General features: G+C 40.4%; 1 protein-coding gene across 4 annotated transcripts in view; it reads right to left on the reverse strand.

Moving 5' to 3' along the window:
- The window catches only part of ptprk (protein tyrosine phosphatase receptor type K), a 188,593-nt gene that overhangs the window by 128,921 nt on the left and 35,073 nt on the right, over positions 1-24,599 (reverse strand). For all 4 annotated transcript variants that reach the window (XM_081379511.1, XM_081379509.1, XM_081379510.1 and 1 more), the window contains exon 2: positions 2,329-2,451. In XM_081379511.1, coding sequence (XP_081235637.1) covers positions 2,329-2,451 — 123 coding nt within the window. The remainder of the gene's footprint in view (positions 1-2,328; positions 2,452-24,599) is intronic.

Below are 24,599 nucleotides of genomic sequence, written 5' to 3' on the forward strand. Positions count from 1 at the left end.
CAGCATATCCTTCTCCGTCGTCAGTGTTTTGGTTCTTGATCTAAACTTTGCATGCAGTGGCGGATCCACTACTTTTCTTATTCTATCCTTCCGAGTGAATGTCCTGTAAACGACAGGACTCAGTGCTGCCCTCTGGCCTCTGGTAGAGGAGAAAAAAGCAGTTGTACTGCATGTGTCGAACCCGTCCGTCCGTGCTCATCCGCGGATGAAGTACACCCGTCCCGGGCCATTACATGCTCCCAAAAAGTCATCAGACTTCACCAACCGCTCCTCAGGTGTGGGCAAAGAGCAAGGCTTCATCAGGTTTTACAGATGCGTAGCGAGTGCCATGACCATCAGTGTTTGTGCATAAGCATCCCGAGGCCGATCCATGAGGCGGATCCCAGTGCCCTCAGCTGAGACGACCCAATTTTACATCTGAGCTGTTTCATAAAGAGCTCCACTCAACGTTTATGCCAGTTATGACAGCAGGAAGGTCGTCTGTACCAAGCTTAGGTTATTAAAGAAACTGTCCACCATTTATTCCACCATAAAGGTGCATTCACTTTTTAAAGGTACATTTTTAGGCCTTTTCCCAAACCCATAACCCTCAAATCAAAAGTGGGATCACATGAGCTTCCGTGTCCGTATTCCACTGCAACTTCACGTCTATCAGTCGGCTGTTGCCTTCAGTACCAGCAGCTATGGTTGAAAATGAGCAACTTTCAGAAGCTTTTTACTGAAAACACCATCAGTGCGAGCTTCCCTCAAGGCAGAATGATACGGAAAACAGAACTAGCATCTACTGCGTCTGTGCTAATCCAGCGTAGCTCAACATCTCTCCCTGTAGGAGCAGCGGATCCTCTCCGGGTTTGTGTTCACGTCCTGTTTCAGCGAGTCACTCACTGCAGCGTCCAAACGACTCCCTCGAGGACTGAGCCGTCAGCCGTCACTTACAGCCGGGAATTATGGGGGAAACGCATCACGAAAACACGTCTGCGTCACGTTATAAAACATGTTCTGATCATAGGAATGGACTATAATGATAAACCTATCCATCTTTCCATCCACCTCTTTGTCTTTTCTGGCCACATTTCTGTCTCTTTCTGTCCATCTCTCTGTCTTTTCCCTCTCTGTTCCATGTTCCTGTCCATTTTTCTGTCCACATTTCTTTCTCTATCTTTTCCTTTTCCATGATTTCCTAGTTTATCTTTCTGTCCACATTTCTCTCTCTTTCTGTCCATCTCTCTATCTTTTCCTTTTCCATGATTTCCTAGTGTATCTTTTTGTCCACATTTATCTCTCTTTCTGTTCATCTCTCTGTGTATTTTCCCTTTCTATCCTTCTCGGTTTCCCAGTCTATCTTTTCTGCTGAAAATGCATTTCTGTCGATTCCCTGATGTCAAGATCAAGTAATCACATAAATGCCCCATCTTTCTCGACTTTAGATGAGACATGTCGGTGGAGAGTCCTGACTGCGGCCAGCTGCACACTCACACACACACACACACACACACTCACACACACATACACACAAGCAAATACAGTGATAAATAAACCTCGACAAATGCATGAAAAAATACCAAATTATCATTTTGCTCATTTTCTCAAATGCGTTCGTCAACCAGACGCCTAAAGCGAGATGCACCAGCTATTATCATAAAAGCCTGACAAAAGCTGTAATGTTCTCCTTTAGGTCCTCTTCGAGTGAACCCCTACCTGGCTGAAAGCGAGGGCTGACGACCTTCTCTGTTCTCCTGCATTGATTAATAACTTAATATCTTATTAATTAGGGAATTTAGCTGAGAGTGAAATGCTTTAATTTCCCTGAGCAGAATCTCCTGTCTGAAAACGAGTGATTAAGCGTCGGAGAGGTGAAAAGTGAAGGTCGCAACGCTCCGCTCTCCCCTCTTATTCGCGTCTTCTTTGAGCGCATTTAAAAGGCTTAATTGTGTCACGTATGACAGTCCTCTGACCAAAGTCTTTTTTCCGCCTTCGGCACTTTGCACGTTTTGTCATGTAAATGGCAAGTATTTTCAGATCCCATCCGGAAGAGTGTTCAGAGAGCGAGAACAGCAGTTGAAGGAAGATTAATGTTCTGTTACCTGCCTATTTTCTCTCAACTTCGGTAATGGCTTTTACCCTGACACGATAAGACGCCGCAGCAAATTTGTTCAAATGTTAGCAGCCCATTAAAACATCCCTAAATCTGCCTCACTGTTTAAACAAGGCCAGATAAAACCCTGTATTTCCATTCTCGTATTTCGCTCTGTGTTCTTGCCTCAGATTCTCCAGCTATGAGGTTAGGGAGGACACTCTGGCCTGTGTGTGTGTGTGTGTGAGACTCACCCTGGGGCAGGTCAGAGGGCAGGTACGGCACCTCCTGAGCGCTGACGTGTGTCCAGTCGAAGTCGTCGTAAGGATCCTGCTGGTAGTCACACTGAGCTGGGCCGTCATCGAAGCTGCAGCCGCCTACAAGAGACAAACATTACATATGAAACAACTCAAACACAAAGGCACAACTTTATCAGTACAGCACTGTTGAGGACTTCATGTAGATGAGATGGACACAAACACACGGGGTCTAAAAGTATGTGACCACTAATGAAAATGCACATATATCTATTTTTTCATTACAAACTGCAGAGAAAGTGACATATTAAGTCCACCTAAATATACAGCATGTTTTACACATTTTCTCATATATCTACCATGTGAACTAGGGTTGGTAATCGGAAATTAATTCCAATTCTGGATCAGATACTTGTTATAAAATTAAAATTTCTATTCCTCTTATCGATTCCTTTGTGAGCATTTCAATGTGATTTTAACCCATTCAAGCGTGAGACGACCCGTGCGCTGTTTTCAGCGCTGCACACACACACACGTGTAACAGAATATTGGATCCGTGAAACTCTTAAAGTGACAGCAGCCTAATATTCCTGCGGCCGTCTCTATAACACTAATATTCCTGCGGCCGTCTCTATAATAACACTAATATTCCTGCGGCCGTCTCTATAATAACACTAATATTCCTGCGGCCGTCTCTATAATAACACTAATATTCCTGCGGCCGTCTCTATAATAACACTAATATTCCTGCGGCCGTCTCTATAATAACACTAATATTCCTGCGGCCGTCTCTATAATAACACTAATATTCCTGCGGCCGTCTCTATAATAACACTAATATTCCTGATGCCGTCTATAATAACACTAATCAAACAACAAAAGACAGAGAAAATTCACTTGTTCTTGACTGAATAACTTTTGTAACTATGTAATGTATATTTTATTTATAAAGCGCAGTGTTATTTTACATTTGATTACATTTTTTGAATACCTGAAAATCCTAAAAACTGTTTATTTCATTTGTATCTTTGTTCAGTTATATCTATTTGTTGCGACTGCAAATTTTTTGTGTTTACTTGTCTTTAATAATGCTTGAAATTTATATTAGTTAGGCTAGTTGTTTTTCTATTGTATCTTTAAGCCACAGGCAAACGCTCCTTGTGTAAGTGTTTTAGCCTGTTGATTTGTGTTCATGATATTCAGCCACAATTAAATATTTTGCAATAAGACTAAATGTGAATGATATCTAAGTTTTTTTTTTTTACCTTATTGGGAGCGAAATTAGGAATCGATAATCGGAATCGGAATCGTTAAAATTCAAACGATACCCAACCCATTATGCTTTGTCATAATTATGTTCATACTTTTTATTGCAAACATGACATTATTTTTAAATTAATTTTAGAATCCCAGATTTTCATTATGACCACAGATCTTTAATGAAGTAGCATATAAAAAGCTTTATGTAACATGATTATGAAATATGCATATGAAGGGTATTGTAATCAATGCAGGAGCGGAAGAGATTTCAGGCAAATGCAGATGTAAACCTGGAACACAGGGAACAAGAGCACACACCATCTACAAATATTTAACCATTAAAAAAAGGACTAAGGAAACAAAACAAGCTAGCAGGAAACACCAGGAACAATCAGACCAATCAACAGGGAAAACTACAAACTAATACAAATATGGCACTAGAAATATCAAGTACAACAAAATTCCTGACATGACACAGGGAGCTTATTACCGGTATATGAATGCAATATGTGATTTCATGCTGTAGTTTATTTCAAAGTACCATAGTGGCATTTGCTACCATCACTGTACCATGGAAACGCAGTGCTTTGCATTGCCAGACACTGTTACTCATTTACAGAGATCACTGAGAGCTTCTCAGTCGGAGAAACTACAGTCAGAGACTCACTTCAGCAAACAGCAGCTCTGTTAACCCCTTACACACACACACACACACACACACACACACACACACACACACACACACACACACACACACACACACACCTGCAGAGAGCAGAATCACCTGTGATTCATACTGTACGAACGTGGTCTGGTATGTTTGAGATGTGGTATGGCAGTGATTTACTACATGCTCATAATGCTCAACATATTGCGTTCCCGTGAAGAGTGTGTCACATCCTGTTGCCATGATCACTTTCACTCTCACAGTCTTTCTAGACTGTGTGTGTGTGTGTGTGTCTGAGAGTATGTGTGTGTGTGTGTGTGTGTGTGTGTGTGTGTGTGTGTGTGTGTGTGTGTGTGTGTGTGCGTGTCAGTTTGAGTGTGTGAGTGTAAGTGTAAGTGTAAGTGTATGCAAGTGTGTGTGTTTGTGTGCAGTCACAGCACAGAACAGATATGCGAGTCAGTAGTAGCTGACGATCTGTCAGAGTGTGTGTGTGTGTGTGTGTGTGTGTGTGTGTGTGTGTGTGTGTGTGTGTGTGTTTGTGTTTTTCTCTCTCTCAAGCATGTCTTCTAGAGTCTCTATCAGCTGACAAGCATCACTACATCTGTGATGCGGAAGCAGGAGGATTTGTGTTTGTTAAAACAAAAGTAAAATGCAAAAATTAATAAATATTTTTAAAACAATATTACATACTTTGCTATTAATATTATGTTTATTATAGGATATTTACAGGACACACATCAAATGATGATCAAATGACAGAGAAGCACTCTATGATAGAGTATATATTCAGGCACAGTATTTCAACTCTTTCCCCGCAAGCGTTTGTTTTTTAAAGTTGCCATCCAGCGCCAGCAGTTTTGATCATATTCCACAAAAGTTTTTTATGGCTCCCAGAATATTTTGTTGTTTGAATATGTAAACAGTCAATATATCAAAAGAAAACCATGTTATTTTAGCTTCATCCATTCTTTTGAAAGTGGTTAAGTTTCATAAAATAAAAAAACATTTTGAAAAAAGCGGAGAAAATCTTGGCGAAGACTTTGTCCAGATGGGATTCAAACACAGATGGAGTAGATCGAGTCCATCAACTGTCCTTCAGTAACATCAGGGCTGTGATACAGGTGTGTTTCGGTGTGTTTCTCCTGATTCTGCATGTTGAATAACCGTCAGTTATTAGATGGTCAGCTTAGTGAACGAGTCAGGGCACAAGAATAAAAGCGAAGTGATGAAAGCGAGCAAAGAAGTGAAGATGGTACAGACAGAAGGCTGTTCAAATTTTACCTGAGCATCCAATTATTTCATAACAACATGAGCCGACTGGAATGAAGAAAGTGATCAGCATGATTGATATTCAGAAAACGCTGCTTTGTTTACAGTTTGTAACTAGTTTCAGTTTGCCTTTTTGAATGACGATAACAGACTATTAATGCCCGCTGGTATGGACATTTACTGACACACGTGCTAGTTGACGGTCACCTTTAGTCTTTGCGGTGTGTTCAAGCCCAGTGTTTTGTCCGAGACCAAGCCTTAAATTTCTGCATAATTAAGGGTGTGTCCGCTTTTGAGTGACAGGTGGATTCCCGCTGCTGTGGTCATTAGTCATCATTAGCGTCTGTTAGCCGTCACGTTACCTCAGCTCATTGTCTGACTGTAAAAATAAATCAATTCCAGCCACTAAACTTGGCATCTCTGCCATGTTTGTGATTGCAACTCATCTAGTGTTGCAAATAAATGTTACCACATGTATTAAAAGTGCTGCAGCGTTTTCAACCTTGTGTAGTTTCATATCAATAACATATAAATAGTTATTTCAAGTTTTGATGTGTAGGTTCAGGTTAATTTACCTCAATAGTAAGCTTGGTTCAAATCGGTTCAAAATCAACTGCCAATATATTCCATCCATACACAACTTGATCGCATCGCGCTAGGTGGGCGTGGTTTCAGCTCCTCAGCTCCACCCACGCCCCGCCTCTTTGCCCATTTTCGTTTATCCGGGAGTGACGCGCTGCCAAGATGGCGACGGTCGGCCACGCCCACTTTAGGCTTCAAATACGGTCTTCAGAAACCTACGGGTGACGTCACGGACAATACGTCCATATTTTTTTACAGTCTATGTCCGAGACGCAGGCGACGAGAGGCGACAGCACAGTCAGCTTTCACGGCGCTAGTCCTTTAACGCACCTTCTTTGGTGTGTCCCGGGCTTTAGGCAGGTTTGATTTATACGCTGCTGAATGTTTGATGATGGTGTTATTTTACATGCGCATCAGCAATGCCACACTATCACTTGTTTCTGCTTCTTCTTCGCCAGTGTTTTGATCCAGAGATGCTATTCTCTTTCAGAAGATGTGTGACAGCGCCCTCTACTGCTAAACAGGAAACTGGTCAAAGGCAGGGAAAGAGTCAAGGAGTGGTGGAGTAACTGTAACGATTCTTCTGGATCCTCCACAAACCAACAAGAAATAACAGCTTGCAAGATTGGGAACTGTGGCACTGTGGACCAGCAATTTTATGGACTCATTTGTGCCATTATTAAAGTCCATCCCACCACCAGCGTCCTCCAGACGGGACATTCATCTGAAGGATTCACCATCATCATCTTGAAACACAGTTTGACAGGACTTCATGACGGACTCAGAGCTTGTTAGAGACTCAAAGCAGTGCATTCATTATGTGAGGTTTTCTCGCCGGTGTAAAGGTCAGACACTCGTGTTTTACATCCACTGACCTTTACAACCTCTCAGTGATGTCACAGATCCAGACGGATGAAGGTGTTAATTAAAGCGGCGCTGCGTAATGTTGGGATGGAAATACCTGCACATTCCCAAGGGAACACACACATTCATCTGCGACACCACATGGAAGCCACTTTCATTTTAGGGATGCAGGAAATATCATCCACCATATCGGTAGCGGCCGATATATGTTCATTTTTAATGCTATCGTTATCAGCCCGATATATTAAAGCTGATAAATAACGGATTATTTCCTTCAGCTAAGACTCTTGAGATGCGCACTGTTCAACATGATGGTTTTGAATCGCTTGAAATATGATTTTCAAAAAGGAAAATACAGTAAAGTGCAACATGTGCAGCGCAAGTCTGTCATATCGGCTACATAAAACTATAATGAGAACATCATTATAATCGTGTGCTTGGGATATGGCTTTAATGGTGAGACTTTTGTTTTTGTAATCACGCTCTCAAAATTATATAAAACTTTGGATTTAGATTTATCGGCCAATATATCGGTTTTCAGCTTTCAAATATAAAGAATCGGTTATCGTATCGGCCAAAACTTATATATCAGTGCATCCCTAACTTTTACAAGTCATTTTGCACATCCTTAAGTTGCTAACCCATGATAACCCAATATGTCAGCATGAGAGACCTGACGTAAAACTCAACCGAATTCATTTTAATTGAATTTTATGGGAATATGCTGTGTTGAGTTGGTGAATCAAACATTTCCTACGTTTTGCATTTCCAACTCATGCAAATGTAGGAAACGTCTGACAAGGACTTGTGCAAACAGAGCGTTGCGAGAGTGTGTTCAGTGTGTGAATGAAACGAGGTAAAGCAGAGGACGGAGGGAATGTGCCTTCCAGAGGGCAGGAGAGACGCGTCTGCACACTTAATCTGCGTGATTATACACACGGACTAATAATACTGCTGTCATTTACTGCTAATCCACACACTTACTGCCATGTCATGCTAATATCATTTGAGACGCACAACATTAAAAGACGTGCCATTTCACACGCATCCAAGAGCACTAATAAAAGTTACATTACGAGCTGAGCCTCAAACCTCTAACAACATCATAAAATTATATTTTAGCCGATTATTGATCAAATTAAAACCATCCATCATGAAAAGTGTCAATACATTTACAGTACAGGGAAAATGCAAAGCATAATAGGGTGGGTTTTATTTAGTGCAAATATTACAATGCAAATGTGTGTGTGTGTGTGTGTGTGTGTGTGTGTGTGTGTGTACCTACTTAACTATATTTTGGTGACAAATTTGTACCCAGAAGTGACCAAAAACTGACAACATCTCCAAAAACACCCTTTAGGGACGTCCTCATTTATAAATCTGGTATAAAAATAAAGTAATTAAAGGCATTTTGAAAATGTAAAAATGCAGAAAGTTTTGTGTGATGGGTAGGTTTAGGGGTAGAGTTAGTGTGTGTGTGTGTGTGTGTGTGTGTGTGTGTGTGTGTGTGTGTGTGTGTGTGTATGTGAGTGATGGGCAGGTTCAGGGGTAGAATTAGTGTGTGTGTGTGTGTGTGTGTGTGTGTGTGTGTGTGTGTGTGTGTGTGTGTGTGTGTGTGTGTGTGTGTGTGTGTGTGTGTGTGTGTGTGTGTGTGTGTGTGTGTGTGTGTGTGTGTGTGTGTGTGTGTGTGTGTGTGTGTGTGTGTGTGCGTGCGTGCGCGTGTAGTTTTAAAAGCCTGGCCAAACAAAGAGACTCCCGAACCAAAGCAAAACATCTTCAAATTCGACACCCACTAGATCGTCTCGCAGTGTTTAATTTATCTACAGCACAGGAAATTGAGCTCTGCCCACACACACACACACACACACACACACACACACACACACACACACAATACTCTTCAGCATCACAAACCAAACACCTCCACACACCATCTGACTGTGTTTGACGCGCTTGGCTCTGCCGAGGGGCCGGAATAAGCGCCGATCGCTGGCCCGAGGACAGAGCGCTCACAACAACCCCCGTCTATGTGCCGAGGACAGAATCGCTCTGTTCAAACGGGGAAGCGTCTATTCAGCAGGTCCAGATCGCCACAATCCCACCGCCTTATGCAGAAGACATCTTTCATACCCCTTTGGCATTTCACGGCGCTCACCTCAGTCTATTGTGCGGCACAGACGGGCCGATCGCTTTAATGAGTCCACAACGCTCCAGATGGGCCGAACGCCTCCTGCATTCAGCGTGAGTGCAAGGACACTAACGGGATGATTTGCATACTAATCTATGGCTGCAAATATTCAGCCTTGCTAATGAAATAATAGCCTGCTCTTCATTTACATAATATAATAATTATTGTGCCTGATAAAACCTCAAGGGCAAAGCCCGTTCACAGTCCCCAATAAACACGGGTTAACAGCTTCATCCCCACACGCTCATAAACACCCACTCATTAACAGTGATTGAGAACGAGGAAAACGAGGGAGAAAAGTGCAGGACGCAAATCAGCCCACATTCTCAAATTAAAAGTCAAAAATCGATTCCTAATATTGCAAACTAGCCAGATGTGGAAAACAGTGTGGCAGGAGGTGAAGGAATCAATCATAACGCCATCAGCTGCTGAACTAAATTGAAAAACACAAATAATGATCCAATCAACACCAAGAAACACAAATAGTGCTGGTGTTGTTTGGGGGAAAATGGGAAAATGTTATTTTACAGAAGGTTAGTCACAGACGGCGTCAGATTAATCAACTTCACTAGAGATCTCATAAATAAAACCTTGCTTCTGCTCTGCTCTCTTTTACTATTTCACCAATGTTGAGATCTGCTATTTTGTTTTATTTTTACATGCACTTGTAATTGTAAAAGAGGCTCAGCACAGTTTGCAACCTTGTGTCATGAAGCCCTGAATTGCACTGCCAAAGTGGTGCTACAATGTCAATGCGAGCTGTTTAGCAACAGGCAACCAGTCATAAACTCAATAATGGTTACTTTATAAAAAATTCATACAATTTACAAAGCTGCAGAAACTTTCAAGCCCTGTTTAGTTTCAGTTCCTGATGAAAAACAGTTAAAACGTCCATATTATGCCCTTTATAGGCTCAGGTTTTCCTGCTTGAATGTTGATTATTCTCCTCATATTCTCCATTGTTGCGGCTCCTCTCTTCCCAGTCTGTCAGTAACGCTCTGTTTAGTTCCTGTCTCTAAGAAGCCCCTCCTTCTGAAAAGCACACTGTGCTCTGATTGGTCGGCTGGATCAGTGTGTTGTGATTGGTCGAGTGCTTCGAGTGTTTGGGAAATGTCCCGCCGCTTACCATAGCCGCCAGTTTAACACACTACTAACTAACTCAACCAGGCCCTGCCCCTTTAATCTGCTCATTAATTATTTAAATGAGGAATATTGTGACGTGTTCGTTCCCAGAAGAAACTCAAGATAAAATGGAGGTGTTTCAGGGAGTTCAGAAACACTGACACTGATATAGAGAAGAACTCCCTTTTTAATGCTCAAACAGCAACAATACACACACTAAAGAAAGATGAACATGTGGGAAAAAGCAGAATAGGTCCTCTTTAAGAATGTGGAAGAGTGAAAGCAAACACATGAACTGGAGTGATAAACTGGGTTATCTTTGCAGTTCTGCTTAACAACGTCCATAAGGCAGATTGATGCCTGTGTAAAAGTAAACTCAAGTCTCTCCATGACTTAAAGTCCCCCTGTAGTCAATAATTGTATCCCTTAAAACTCAGTTTTGATCACCAAAATTACCTTCATGCCTTAAAATTGCTTGAATGTAACTCGACACCCTCGCCTCATTTAGTATGCGCGGTTCTATGAATATGCAAATGAGCCCCGCCTCAACTCATTCACTCACTCAGCTCAGAGATCCACTGGTTGACGATCACACGTTGATCTGATTGGTTACAAGGTAGTTTGTGACGTCAGAAACACCAGCGATTTCAAAGCGTGTTTTTGAGACTGTCTTTGGTTCACTGCAGTTTTAAGGAGGAAATACTCAGCAATGCTGTCAACTTATGAATTTACACATGGTTTGTCTTAAAGCGTATTAAAAACACCACATAGACATATAAACAACATTAAAAGCTGGATTTTCACCACAGGGGGACGTTAACAGTAAAAGATTATCCAGCACTAAAATGGTAAAAGCTCATAGCAGTTTAACAACATAATATGAAAGCCACTGGCGCTGAAGAAAGAGAGAAAAGAACAAATGACTTTGCAACTTCAGTGACTTTCAAAACCAGACAGCTAAATGGCTTCTCTCACTTTTACCTGAAACAAAATGTTCAATTATGTAGAAATAACAAAAGGTGGCACTTGTCTGTAGGTAAACAACACGTGTCACTTCCTCCACCGTGCCTGAGTGCTTCGCTTCACGGCTGCGCTGCGCTCTGACCGCAGGTTTACAGATGTTTTACAGCAATCTTTGTGTGTTAGTGGAGTGGACTTAAACTGAGAGTCTAATCTCGCCATTAACATTATTCCTGTAAAAAGGCAGAAGCAGTTTCTTTGAAGGGCACAAGTTATTTTCTGCTTGTAGAGCAAAATGTCAAAAACGCAGACATTGTAAATGGATTTCCTACCAATTAAAACGGCTGAAAGCAACACCTTCAGAGACTGTCAAAACACTCCTTAAGCCCCTCGCTGAACGAGCCGTCGACACAAGCCTGCGCAAAACCACTTCCCCCGCTTCGGCTGAACCACTATCTGCATCGCCAACAATGAATTATATATATTCATTATAACTAAACACATAAACAAGAAAATGTGTAAAAGGGTCAAAGACGAGACGCCACCATTTTGCTGTCCGCATCACATCAAATTACACTTACAACAGTCATTTTATATTCGTACAAAAACATATAAAATGCAAATAAACTGTCTACCTCCATGTTTCAAATAGCTTTTTGTGAAAATAAAATATAGGTGAAATAATATAGTGTTAAATTGTCATTCAGCATTTTAAATTTTACCATTACATCTTTTAAATATGTATTTGTTTTCTTGGCATTTTCAAATAAGTGTTGGCTGTGTAATATTAAAAGGACTAAGGCTAATCTATATCTATACTATACTATATTTTACTATCGGCACTTTTGTCCCGAATTGTCAGAGGTCATTCAGTGTAAAAGGAACAAGAAGCCATTCTGAAATCACATAAAACTGATCGGCTGCATCAGAAGTCACACACTTCCCAACTATATAGTAGGTGAAAACTATAGCAACAGGCAACTAATCATAAACTCAATAATGGTTACTTTATAAAAAATTCATACAATTTACAAAGCTGCAGAAACTTTCAAGCTCTGTTTAGTTTCAGTTCCTGATGAAAAACAGTTAAAACGTCCATATTATGCCCTTTATAGGCTCTACTAGAACAGGTTTTCCTGTTTGAATGTTGATTATTCTCCTCATATTCTCCACTGTTGCGGCTCCTCTCTTCCCAGTCTGTCAGTAACGCTCTGTTTACTTCCTGTCTCTATGAAGCCCCTCCTTCTGAAGAACACACTGTGCTCTGATTGGTCGGCTGGATCAGTGTGTTGTGATTGGTCGAGAGCTTCGAGTGTTTGGGAAATGTCCCGTGCCACTTACCATAACCGACAGTTTATATATCTTACTATATATCTACACTATACTATATCTTACTATCGGCACTTTTGTCCCGAATTGTAAGAGGTCATTCAGTGAAAAAGGAACAACATCTACACTAGGGCTGTCACTTTTGTGAAAAAATCCTGTTCGATTTTTGAGACATATGTGTTCATTGAATCGATTGTAAAATCGATTTTCCATGTCTAAAGACGTTTCCATTTTAAACGCCAAATATGGGCAAATCCACAGACAACTAACAGGCATTAGGACGAACGTAAAGAGGGCGCTGGAGACGCACAAGTCAGCAAATATTCCTGATGATTTATTGGCGTGAAGTTTCGTGCACAATGACAAACAGGAGTGCAACATTCTCGAAAAGCAATAAGCAGAGTGGACTGCCATAGCATCAATGAAAAACATCACTGCAGTCTTCAACATGGCTGTTTTTACGGTTAGAAAAGTCAAACAAATGTTGTTGACCGTAGCCTGAATCTGTATCTGTATGCATGAGACTGTCTGAATACCGGCAGAATTCACATGTTTGTAGTAAAAATAGAAACATTATGCAGAAGTATAATGTGTGTTTGTCATGGTGTGTTCACACCGGAAGTATAATGTGTGTTTGTCATGGTGTGTTCACACCGGTTCACACCTTTAAAATCGATTCCCTATTTTCGTTTTCGAAACTTGTGTTGGTTGGTCCGATCGATTGTGCAATCGATTTTCGAACGTAAAGTGACAGCCCTAATCTACACACATTCATACTATATAGAACATAATTAATTAGCGGTCCTGAAGTAAGTGTACCTAGGTTACTCGAGACAACATGTGGTTTCGGACACAGCCAAGGTCATTCGACAGTCTGTGACATCATCAAAAGGCGCCCTGAAGGCCGTGTGGTGCTGCAGCAAAGTGAGTTTATTGCTCAAAAATATTTAATAATTTCACCTTTTCAAACACGTCATTCAGTGAAATGCCAGAAAACACTTTTATTGTTAGATTTTTTTGTAATTGTGAATAGTTGTGATTAACTGGTCAAGTTCACTGTTTAATATAGTTGATCGCCTGCAATATAAGCTAAGCAGAAGTTTCATCATTCAGGGTAATGTTTATTGTCATTCGGTGTAATGCAAATCCTCTGTTACACCACAGTGTCGTCCATTACACTAAAGGACACAATCATATATTTTAGCGTTTTATTTACAGTTAACGAGTTTGTTTGCCCATAAAATCTTTAAGATATTAGGTTAAACTTATTTGGCTTGCTGTCCACTGAAGAGGGGCTCGATGAAGCAGCTTCAACTCGAGCTCTGATATACCCCCCCCCCCCAGTGGCAAAATGTAGGATATAATAATTGAAGGGCAAGGAACCTGAGATGAAGGTGGAGTTTGGGGAGGTGGAGGGATACTGGAACAGCTGATGCTAGAGAGAGGTAAGCGGCTGCTTATATACTCAGGCTGTTGATTGAAAGATTAGATGGGCTCACTCCTCCCTAACTTACGTTTAGGAACTTCATATAAATGAGGAATGCTGACAAATATGTGACAAACTTAATTAATATTATATATTTAATGCATTTGTGTTGTTGTAGTTGTGTTATAGATGTATTTTAGATGTACTGTATTGAGCGGCACTCTCAGCAATGGGACAAGAAAGGCATTGAGGATTGCGATTGTCAGAATAATAGCTTACTAATGTTTCTGAACAGAGTTACAAGTTCAAGAGAGGGGATTCTCCATCCAAAATACCCATCCTGATCAACAGAACGCATTCATAAATACAGCTGAAAGCAGACATTTTTAGTCAGAAACAAAGTGACAAGCTGAGCAAGCATTGCAGGGAGCATCAGAACAGAATAAAATGCTTATTATTTTCAACATCTGCTTCTGCCGTCATTTACTTAAAATACAGACAAATACAAAAATTTTGCAATAATGGAAACAATGACAATATTCGTACACAGAGTAACAGATATATTTATGTAAAAAATAAACATTATACTTATTCTGACCTGTACTTATTAAAATATATGAAGCAATATGTGATCATACTAAATTTTATTAAATTTTAAATTATTTTTTAGCTCATTACAAAAACTTCTTGCTGACAAATGGGTAAAACCTAGTGGTTTGAAGGATAATGGCAAAGTATATATAAAAAAAATACAATGAATTAGTATTTGGGGTCTTTTAAATTGACATCAAATTATTCTTGTTTTAGCCTAAATAAAAATTAAAGATCGTTTTGTTTTATAAAATGTTCACTGAATGACATTTTAGTTTGGTGTCTTTGGTAAACCATGGTAAAATGTATGATAGTTGTTTCTTCTTGTTTTGCTCAGAAAAATATCAAATGAAACAGGACACTCTCATGTATGGGGGGGGAGGGGGCACATTTAAAGCTGTATTACACTTTTTTTGATGCTTGAAACCTTTTCGCCTTTGAATTAAAACTACTCTGCCACCAAAACACATCTATCAACAACAACAACAAAAAAGTAGTGAGCAGAATAACTCTCAACACTGTCTTACAGTAATAAGACTGTCCTTCATTTTCTTTATGTAACAGGCTGAAACACGACGGAGAAGTGTCAGGCACAGATGATGTTTTACACTGGAAAACCTCTGCATGACATCAATAAGACAAAAACACCCCTGACCCTCTCGTCGCACGAGGGGACGCGTCTTCAGTTACACATCTCCTCCTCTCTGAAAGACTGAAACACAACCCTCACTGCAGTGCGAGCCTTTGTTTCATCTCGCGTTCTTCTGGAGATCATTCTGAAACTCTATGCAAATCCTTCATTTCTGCTTAATGTATTCACATTTCTGCACATAGCACTGGTGCTACAGAGGTTTTGAACGTTTTGTAGCACAAGTAAAAAATAAATAAAAAATCTATAAAATATAAAACAGAGTACTTAATAAATATAATAATAATAACAATTATTAGGGCCCAAGCCCTGAAAGGGCGAAGGCCCTATTGTTTCCGTAAGGATTATTATTTTTTTTTTTTTTTTTTTTCTTCATTATTTTTTTTTTTGCCTTTTTGCCACTTTTGGGGCCCTTAACATGCTCAAAAACTCTTGAAATTTTGCACACACGTCAGAACCTGCGGCCATCAGGGCCGGGCTGAAGCTGGTACTGGGGCGTGGCAGGGGGGCTCGACAGCGCCCCCTGGAATGGGGTCCGAAAACTTGGTCCATAAATCAAACACGCTTGCATGTAATAATATGAAACTCAGTACACATATAGATCTCATCGGGCCGAACAACTTTCGTGCTCTAAGTTTTACAAAAGCCCAACAGGAAGTCGGTTATTATACGTTGTTTGGAAAACGCATACAATGGAATGTGAAATACTCCTCCTAGGGATTTCATCCGATCGCCACCAAACTCGGTGAGAATAAAGTCAAGACATTGAGGATGAATTCTTGCGAACGGATTTTTGATATCTCAAACGGTTTGGCCGTGGCGAGGAAACGAATTTATGGCGAATAATGGGACACAGGAAGTGTGTTATAACTTCTGCATACATTAACTGATCTTGATGAAACTTCAGCAGTGTGTTCGTTGTAAGAGGCCGATCACATGGATGTGACTATTGTGAGTCAAAGTTATAGCGCCACCAACTGGCAGCAGGAAGTGTGTCACTTTCAAAATGCTTTGAAGTCACCCTCTTAATTTTACCCGATTTGCTTCAAACTTTATGTGTATAATGTAAACACAGGGCAGATGTAGACCTGTGAAAGGATTATTGATATCTTAGATACTGTTGCCGTGGCAACGCATCAAGTTTTAATATTCTTTTCGGATGCGTTTGAGACTCTTAACATGCTTGAAATTGGATGAAACTCGACAGACACATAACACGTATTAGCCAGTAGACATGTGAAAAGTTTCAGAAACGGGCGTGGCAGGGGGGCTCAACAGCACCCTCTTGAACAGGGTCTGAAAACTTGGTCCATATATCAAACACGCTTGCATGAAGTAATATGAAACTCGGTACACATATAGATTTTGTCGGGCCGAACAACTTTCCTTCTGACAAGTTTCACGCCAGCCCAACAGGAAGTCAGCTATTATGGGTTGTTTGGAAAACGCTTGCTGTGGAATGTGATGTACTCCTCCTAGAGAATTCATTCAATCACCTCCAAACTCAGTCAGCATGAAGTAAAGACATTGAGGATGCTAAATTGCGGACGGATTTTTGATATCTTGAACGGTTTGGCCGTGGTGAGGAAACGAATTTATGGCGAGAAAAGAGAGACACGAAGTGTTATAACTTCTGCATACATCAACTGATCTTGATGAAACTTCAGCAGTGTGTTCGTGGTAAGAGGCCGATCAGATGGATGTGACTATTGTGAGTCAAAGTTATAGCGCCACCAACTGGCAGCAGGAAGTGTGTCACTTTCAACATGCTTTTGACAAAAGTGGGGGGGTTAGTTTTAAATACAGTAAAAAAAAAAAATTTTTATATTGTTCTCATCAAGCCGGACAACTTTCTAATTTACATTCATTAGCTCAGAGCAAAAGGAAGTCAGATATTTTGGTCTGAATGTGGATTTTTTTGCAAAATCAGCCTATGAATTTTTAGCCACTCCTCTTAAACTATTTATTTTATTCCCACCAAACTTTTTCAACATGATGAAAATACATTAAATATGCTAAATTGTGAACGGATTATAAATATCTCAAACGGTTTTGCTATGGCGAGGGATTAAAGTAATGTCCAAAAAGGAAAAACTAAAAGCCTCAAATTTTCTAAAAATGTAATTATATACCATTTATTTCTATATAAAAGTATACAAACATCACAACTAAACATTTTATTCTTTTTTTTTTTCAATTTAAGAATGAATTTTAAGTTTAAAAACTGCCAGAATGGTTGTTTAGTCTAAACAATACATAAATAAAGTCAAACATAGTGCTATACTGCCCTCTTGTGTTCAAAATCAGGTAGGCCTATTATATCTATATATAAATATACTAGGTATGTGACGGTGAGAATATTTTACCACCGGTTAACTGACGTGTGACACCGCTGGGGGCTTTTTAATCGCTAACTTAAAAACTAAAGTAAAATATGTTCTTCCGCACTGACATTTATATTGGTTGAGCGAGCGTTTCAAATGAATTCCTATGGAAGTAGGAATTAACTGAAAAACGTTCACTCTGTTCTGCTCGTTCCTCGCCGTGGACGTGCACCGTTATGAATGCCCGTGCAGCCATGAGCATTTTAGTTTCATTTTAAAATTAGCGCCTTTCGGGGGGTGGATTGCTTGAAATTATTTTACAAAAGCACAATTTTGTGTTTTATTGCAACTGTACACAAATATAAGTTAACACTTTGCAGTTTGAATGTCGTCCTGTATAATGATGGAGTATGTTTTTATGTGTCTACTGTTCAATCGCGCCCACGCCACACACACACACACACACACGGTTTACTATCTTTGTGGGTACTCTCCATGGACTTAATGGTTTTTATACTGTACAAACTGTATATTCTATCTCCTCACACTAACCCTACCCCTAAACCTACCTATCCCATAAAACTTTCTGCATTTTTACATTTCCAAAAAAACTCATTCTGTATGATTTATAATCTTGTTTACCCATGGGGACCTCTATTTAGGTCCCCACTGTGACACGAGTCCCCATGAGTCTGTGTGCATTCAGGTTAAAGTCCCCACCGGGATAGAAAAACATGAACACACACACACACACACACACACACACACACACACACACACACACACACACACACACACACTCCAGCATTACAATCTTGACATCGCAGCCTGTTCATTATAGCCTTAATAAAATATAATAATAAAATAGTCAACCTAACATATAAAAATTGTTCTGCTCGTTCCTCGCCGTGGACGTGCACCGTTATGAATGCCCGTGCAGCCATGAGCATTTTAGTTTCATTTTAAAATTAGCGCCTTTCGGGGGGTGGATTGCTTGAAATTATTTTACAAAAGCACAATTTTGTGTTTTATTGCAACTGTACACAAATATAAGTTAACACTTTGCAGTCTGAATGTCGTCCTGTATAATGATGGAGTATGTTTTTATGTGTCTACTGTTCAATCGCGCCCACGCCACACACACACACACACACACACACGGTTTACTATCTTTGTGGGTACTCTCCATGGACTTAATGGTTTTTATACTGTACAAACTGTATATTCTATCTCCTCACACTAACCCTACCCCTAAACCTACCTATCCCATAAAACTTTCTGCATTTTTACATTTCCAAAAAAACTCATTCTGTATGATTTATAATCTTGTTTACCCATGGGGACCTCTATTTAGGTCCCCACTGTGACACGAGTCCCCATGAGTCTGTGTGCATTCAGGTTAAAGTCCCCACCGGGATAGAAAAACATGAACACACACACACACACACACACACACACACACACACACACACACACACTCCAGCATTACAATCTTGACATCGCAGCCTGTTCATTATAGCCTTAATAAAATATAATAATAAAATAGTCAACCTAACATATAAAAATTACACTGCTCTAAATAGTCAGTAGTACAATTCGTACATTCACAGTAAGCACCCCTCGCTCCACTGTGATGTTTCCAAGCAAATTTTTGCGCATGTGAAGAGGATGATTTTTTCCATCAATATTGGAACACGAGTGAAGAACAAAGCCTATAATAAAGAATAGTTTAGCATCCAAATACATCGCAAATGTTGAAACATTTTGATTCTGATGAGAGGGTTACGTGAGCCCAACACTGCTTACTTTCATTTTTACTTTTACATTAAATTTAAAGGATTTGTTGTGGAATATTTTGAGTGTATCATAAAATCTGAATAAAAAAATAATAATAATAATAAAAAAATAAAAAAATGAATGAATGAATGAATAAATAAATAAATATATATATGTATGTGTATATATATATATATATATATATATATATATATATATATATATATATAGCTGCGAGCAGCGATAAAGGGCCAAAGCCGGCGGCACCGCCACCCTAAAGGCACCGGGGTTGCGGTGCCACCGGCTTGGGCCCGTAATCGCTGCTCGCAGCTATATTTATTATTATTGTTATATTTTAAAGAAAAAGAGTTAAAAATTAATCAACACTACATGACATACCAAGGTCGTGACCATGTCTCCAACATTTGAAATGTTCGCAAATAAAATTTGCATTTTAAAACATGCACACAATCACACTTAATCATATGCATATTATGCCAAAATCAACTTGCATTCATATTTCCTCATTCAGTTAATGTCACATTCAATTACTAAACACTTCAAATGAATCACATAAATTACAAAGGCTATTTTTTATTCAAAACAGCGAAATTTGACAAAATAAAAATTCTGTTTGCGTGACTGGATGTTACTGTCGGTCATTTAACATCTCCATCGTGATATTAAATGCTTAGCTACTTATATAATACCTCACACTTTAAAACCGCAGCACAGTACTGCAACTCACACTCGTTTACTGTGAACACTAAAACCACGCCTTCTTTAATTTGATAGGCCATCGCAATCATTTTGACATTGACGAGCACTGTAGACCACTGAGGCAGAGAAGCCGAAAAATGTAACTTTTTTTAACTTTTTTTTCGTAGTAACAACAAACAGAGGGGCATTTATAGTCCAGTCATTTTAAGCCAGAATGGGGGTCAACCTTGAACATATTGCAACAGAAGCAAACTCAACTGATTTTGTATCCTCAATATGTCCTGAGTAAGGGAAAAAAAGCCCTGAAGAATCCCATTAGGGGAAAGTTTCGAAAAAGACCCAAATATAGTCTATTCATACGCCTATTCATTCTTCTTCTAACATGAATAGGGTAAAAATTTTAACCTTTAGATATCACCATGAAAATTACTGAGTTGATTACTTACATCAAGACAAACAAAAAATGTATCACAAGTTTTTTTAAATTGTTTGTTAACATGGACAAACGGTGCATAATCTAATTACGTATGTGCTACTTTGCATAAATACCACAACAGATCTAAACATTGGGTATAGCCGGGTGAAAATGTCTTGTTGAATCTTGTTGACATATAACAGTAAAATACTTAATGTTAAGGTCTGACTGAACCCATAGAGGCAGGAAGAAGTACTTTAAACCAGCCTTTATTTCATAAAATGACTGGACTATTATTCTGTATTTGATTATGGGGGGATTATGTAGTGTGTGTGTTTATTGCATCAGCTCGCTCTGCTTGTTCAATACGACTACATCACCGCACGCAGGAATACGTATCTTGCAACTGGAAAAGCTCGAGTGTTATGAAAACAGCTGAGCTAAAATGAAAGGAGCGGTGCTTTACTCCTACTCTTCCTCCATTGTCAAGATCAAACAATCAAGAGCAGGGCGTTCACAGTCCCACACTCTTCTTTGAGCGCTGACTGGGTGTGTTTTCCTGATGTCACACAGGGCCTGGAGAGAGCTTTAGAAACGCAGGCGCACCTTCTCTTCTCTCCTAACAAAGAGAGGGTGAGTGTGACCCACTCCACACTCACAGCCTTTGATAACGGCTCTCTGAGACAGCGAGAGAGAGAGAGGAGAGTCGGCCGGCTGGTTTACTGAGGAGACGTCTCCTCTGTAGTTTAACCTGTCCCCACGCTTTCCTTCCACACCATTTTACAGCGCTTAAGAACAAAAGACACGAGTCGGCAGCATGTAATTACCCGCGAGTGTGTGCGACAATCTCTCATCCTCACTTTTACTCACCGCATCTCTCTCCCCCCGACGATAAAACGCTTTATACATGATTACCTGACACTTAAAAACACAATGTTTTTCTCCTCCACGCTGCAGCGGGGAAAAGTTTGATGTGTTCATATGGCGCCGGCCATGAAATGTCAGGATATGAATAAAAATGCGGTTTCCCGTTCCGGAGAGCAAAGCGCTTCCACGGGTAATCGTCTAAGCGGAAAGCTCTGGTACGGCTGAGCGCTGATGGATTCAGGAATAAACGGGGAAAAAGTGCTGTGGAAAGGGCAGCGAGGCCTGCGTTTATATCACAGCGGAGGGAGTGATGGAATCTGGACATAAGCTGATTTACGAAACGGGAGAAGAATATGAAAAGACTGAGTTAAGAACTGGGAAAATGATGACTAGGTGTGTGTGTGTGATAATGGGGTCCAGGGAGGATGGTGTTCTTCAACTATAGCTGTCGCAGTGTTTGAGGTTTCTCAGATGCGTTTGAGGAACTGCAAACAATCAAGTGTGGTCCGCCGAAGTGCTGAGAGTGCAGGATCCAGTTCTCGTATAATCTCTTCCCGACTCAGAGTTTGGATGAAGCCCAGGTGAGATGACGGTGAAAAATGAATGGCTTGAAGCTCCACGGTGAAGGTTTTCTGTCACCCTGTTGTAAATGTTCTGCTCTGGCTTCTTAACCAGCTGGACTTCACAATGACTTTTTAACCAATGTTTGGGCATCAGTTCTCCTCAGGGTCTGGATGTGCTCAACTCAATGTGTGGCAACTCCTTCTAAAAGCCAACCAATAATGTGTCTTTAAAAATTCATTCTCTATAGACCTTATGAGCCAGAGAAACGAGGGTGCCGCCATCTTTAAAATATTGTCTTTTTACGTTTTTGCGGTCGCTCTGTATATTTCTATGGCGCTGCTGTCCAGGAGTAATTAACTTCTGAAGAGGATTTACTTAATGTAAAGTTAACGAACGTTATCATGAGGACTGTAATGTTTAAAGCAGATGACTTAACAAATGTAAGTCGACCGGGAAGATTGGAAAACGAGCCGTTCAATAATAAACATGCAAAATCGCTGTGAAAATACAGACCGGAAGTCAAAAGACAATGAGCGGGACTACATAAGGTCTATAGCAGAGAATGCAACCAGTTCAGAAACTTCCGGCTTCTGAACTGGTTGCAGTTCCACTCTGGCTTCACATGAGGGCGCTCACAGGACGAGTGCAGAATGAATGGAGGTCTATGGCGCTATACCTCTCAAAATCCACTTTTCTCAGGATATAATTTTTTGTCTAGTAATTTGAATGTTGTATTCGAAAGGAGATGCAAAGAAATTACACATTGCTGGGTGTTAGATTTTTTAGAGTCACTTATTTGCTTTAAAAAGTCTTTTAAAATGTCAAAGACGTCACACACATCGTACGACCAGAGATACTGCTTTACGGCAATCCTTCAGTCACTCTGGTGCTTTTAGCTCTGCACTTTCTTTTCTCTCGAGGCATCGACAACACAGCTGACACAGGCAAACACACGAGCTAGAAAAAAAATTGTTTTGTTTGTTTCTGGTCCCGCTTCGGATGCCACGATGCCATCAAGCAGTGTCTCTGGTCGTAATCAGTCCTTCACTGACCAATCAGCGTTCATTAGCAGAATGCTAGCGTGTTATGGGCAACAACAACTCAACCTGTAAGAAATCGAAGGACATAAGTACTCGTTCATTCAACTTTCGACCTATAACCCATGTTGAACTTGCAAAACCTACAATCAAATCTGAGATTTCTCAACGGCAATCGGGTGAAAGAGACAAATTTAGCCGTCTAGCTCCATTCATTATGCACTCATGGGCGATCGCCCCCAGTGGAACTCTGGTGGAACTACAACCAAAAAATTCGGTACAATAGGACTTAACAGGGAGTGGCCAGGCTCTCCATAGACGGGCTCTGTCTGTAGCAATGAATTAACATGATTGCTGAAAGAAAGTTTTGTGAGAGGAACCTCTGACCGGACCGCAACCTCTCTAATTCATGCCAAGAATTTCTGCTTTTCACTCCTCAGAAATCCAATTGATTTGGAAACAGCCGTATCCCCAGACTGGCCCAGGGCCGTGCGCTGTTCAAGAGTTGACTTCTCCAGTCAAGGTAAGAAGATTAAAACAGAGAAGCAGACTCGACAGCAAAGCCCAGATCCACCGGTTGTCTGTTTACTTGCGAGTGGAAACCTGTCAGACAGGTAATGCACAGATGCACTCTCCAGCTCTCGTGTTTCAGTGAAATGAGGCCTATATGTCGTTACACAATAAATCCACTCTGTTGTGTCTGTGAGTGACACAACACTATCAGCTGACAGTCTGCCATATGATATATCCCTCAATGAATCATACCTGTGATTCCAGCCAGCACTACGACACCAAACCAACAGGTTCTCTCTCAGAAAATGGCAAAAACGTAAGAGTAGTTGGCATGACATTAAAAGCATGCACTGCACAAAATCATTGCCTCAATTAGTTTTTTTGTCTAAATGAGACAAAGATGCATTTATTTGAGAGATTTACTTGCATTTACTTGCATTAAAGTCTTAAATTAAATGTATTTTTTTATCTCGTTATGACCATTTGAAACTAATTTTTTTTGTATTTGCGTTTATACTTGTATCTGAAGGTAAAATCTTCATGTCGAATGAAAGAAGTTCATGTGCATGTTGTATTTCCTGCGGCGTACATCTCATATAACACTGTAGCAGAGCGCAGACTTACAGCATGTCACAGCCTGCAATCACAGCAAACACACACACACAGTAAAAGGTGTTTAATGGCACTGATGTGAGTGTTTTGTTGAGGCCAAATCTGCAGATTTTCTGGTCAGCAGAGTTTCACTGTCCACATCTGCAGGAGGCGATAAGCCATAAAAATGACCCACATTTGGCAGAACACTCGAGCCCGGGACACACCAAGCCGACGGATGGCCGGCGGGCAGTTTTTGTGCGTCGGTCGATTACGTGTTCTCAGTATGTTCCACACCGTCGGCAGAAATTGGTCCTCGTCGGCTCTTAATTCGGCCGATTCGACATGTTGAATCGGCATCGGGCCGTCGGTGAGAGAGAGAACTCTGATTGGCTGCTCAGCTAAGGGTGCTTTCACACCTGCCTCATTTAGTTCGGTTGAATGGCACTTGAGTTCGTTTTCCCCATTGGTGCGGTTCGTTTGGGCTGGTGTGAATGCGGCAATCGCACTCGGGTGCGCACCAAAAGCTGATCTCGGTACGCTTTCAAACGAAC

This window comes from Scardinius erythrophthalmus (assembly GCF_964197995.2).
Source record: "Scardinius erythrophthalmus genome assembly, chromosome: 11".
NCBI classification, from domain to species: Eukaryota; Metazoa; Chordata; class Actinopteri; order Cypriniformes; family Leuciscidae; genus Scardinius; species Scardinius erythrophthalmus.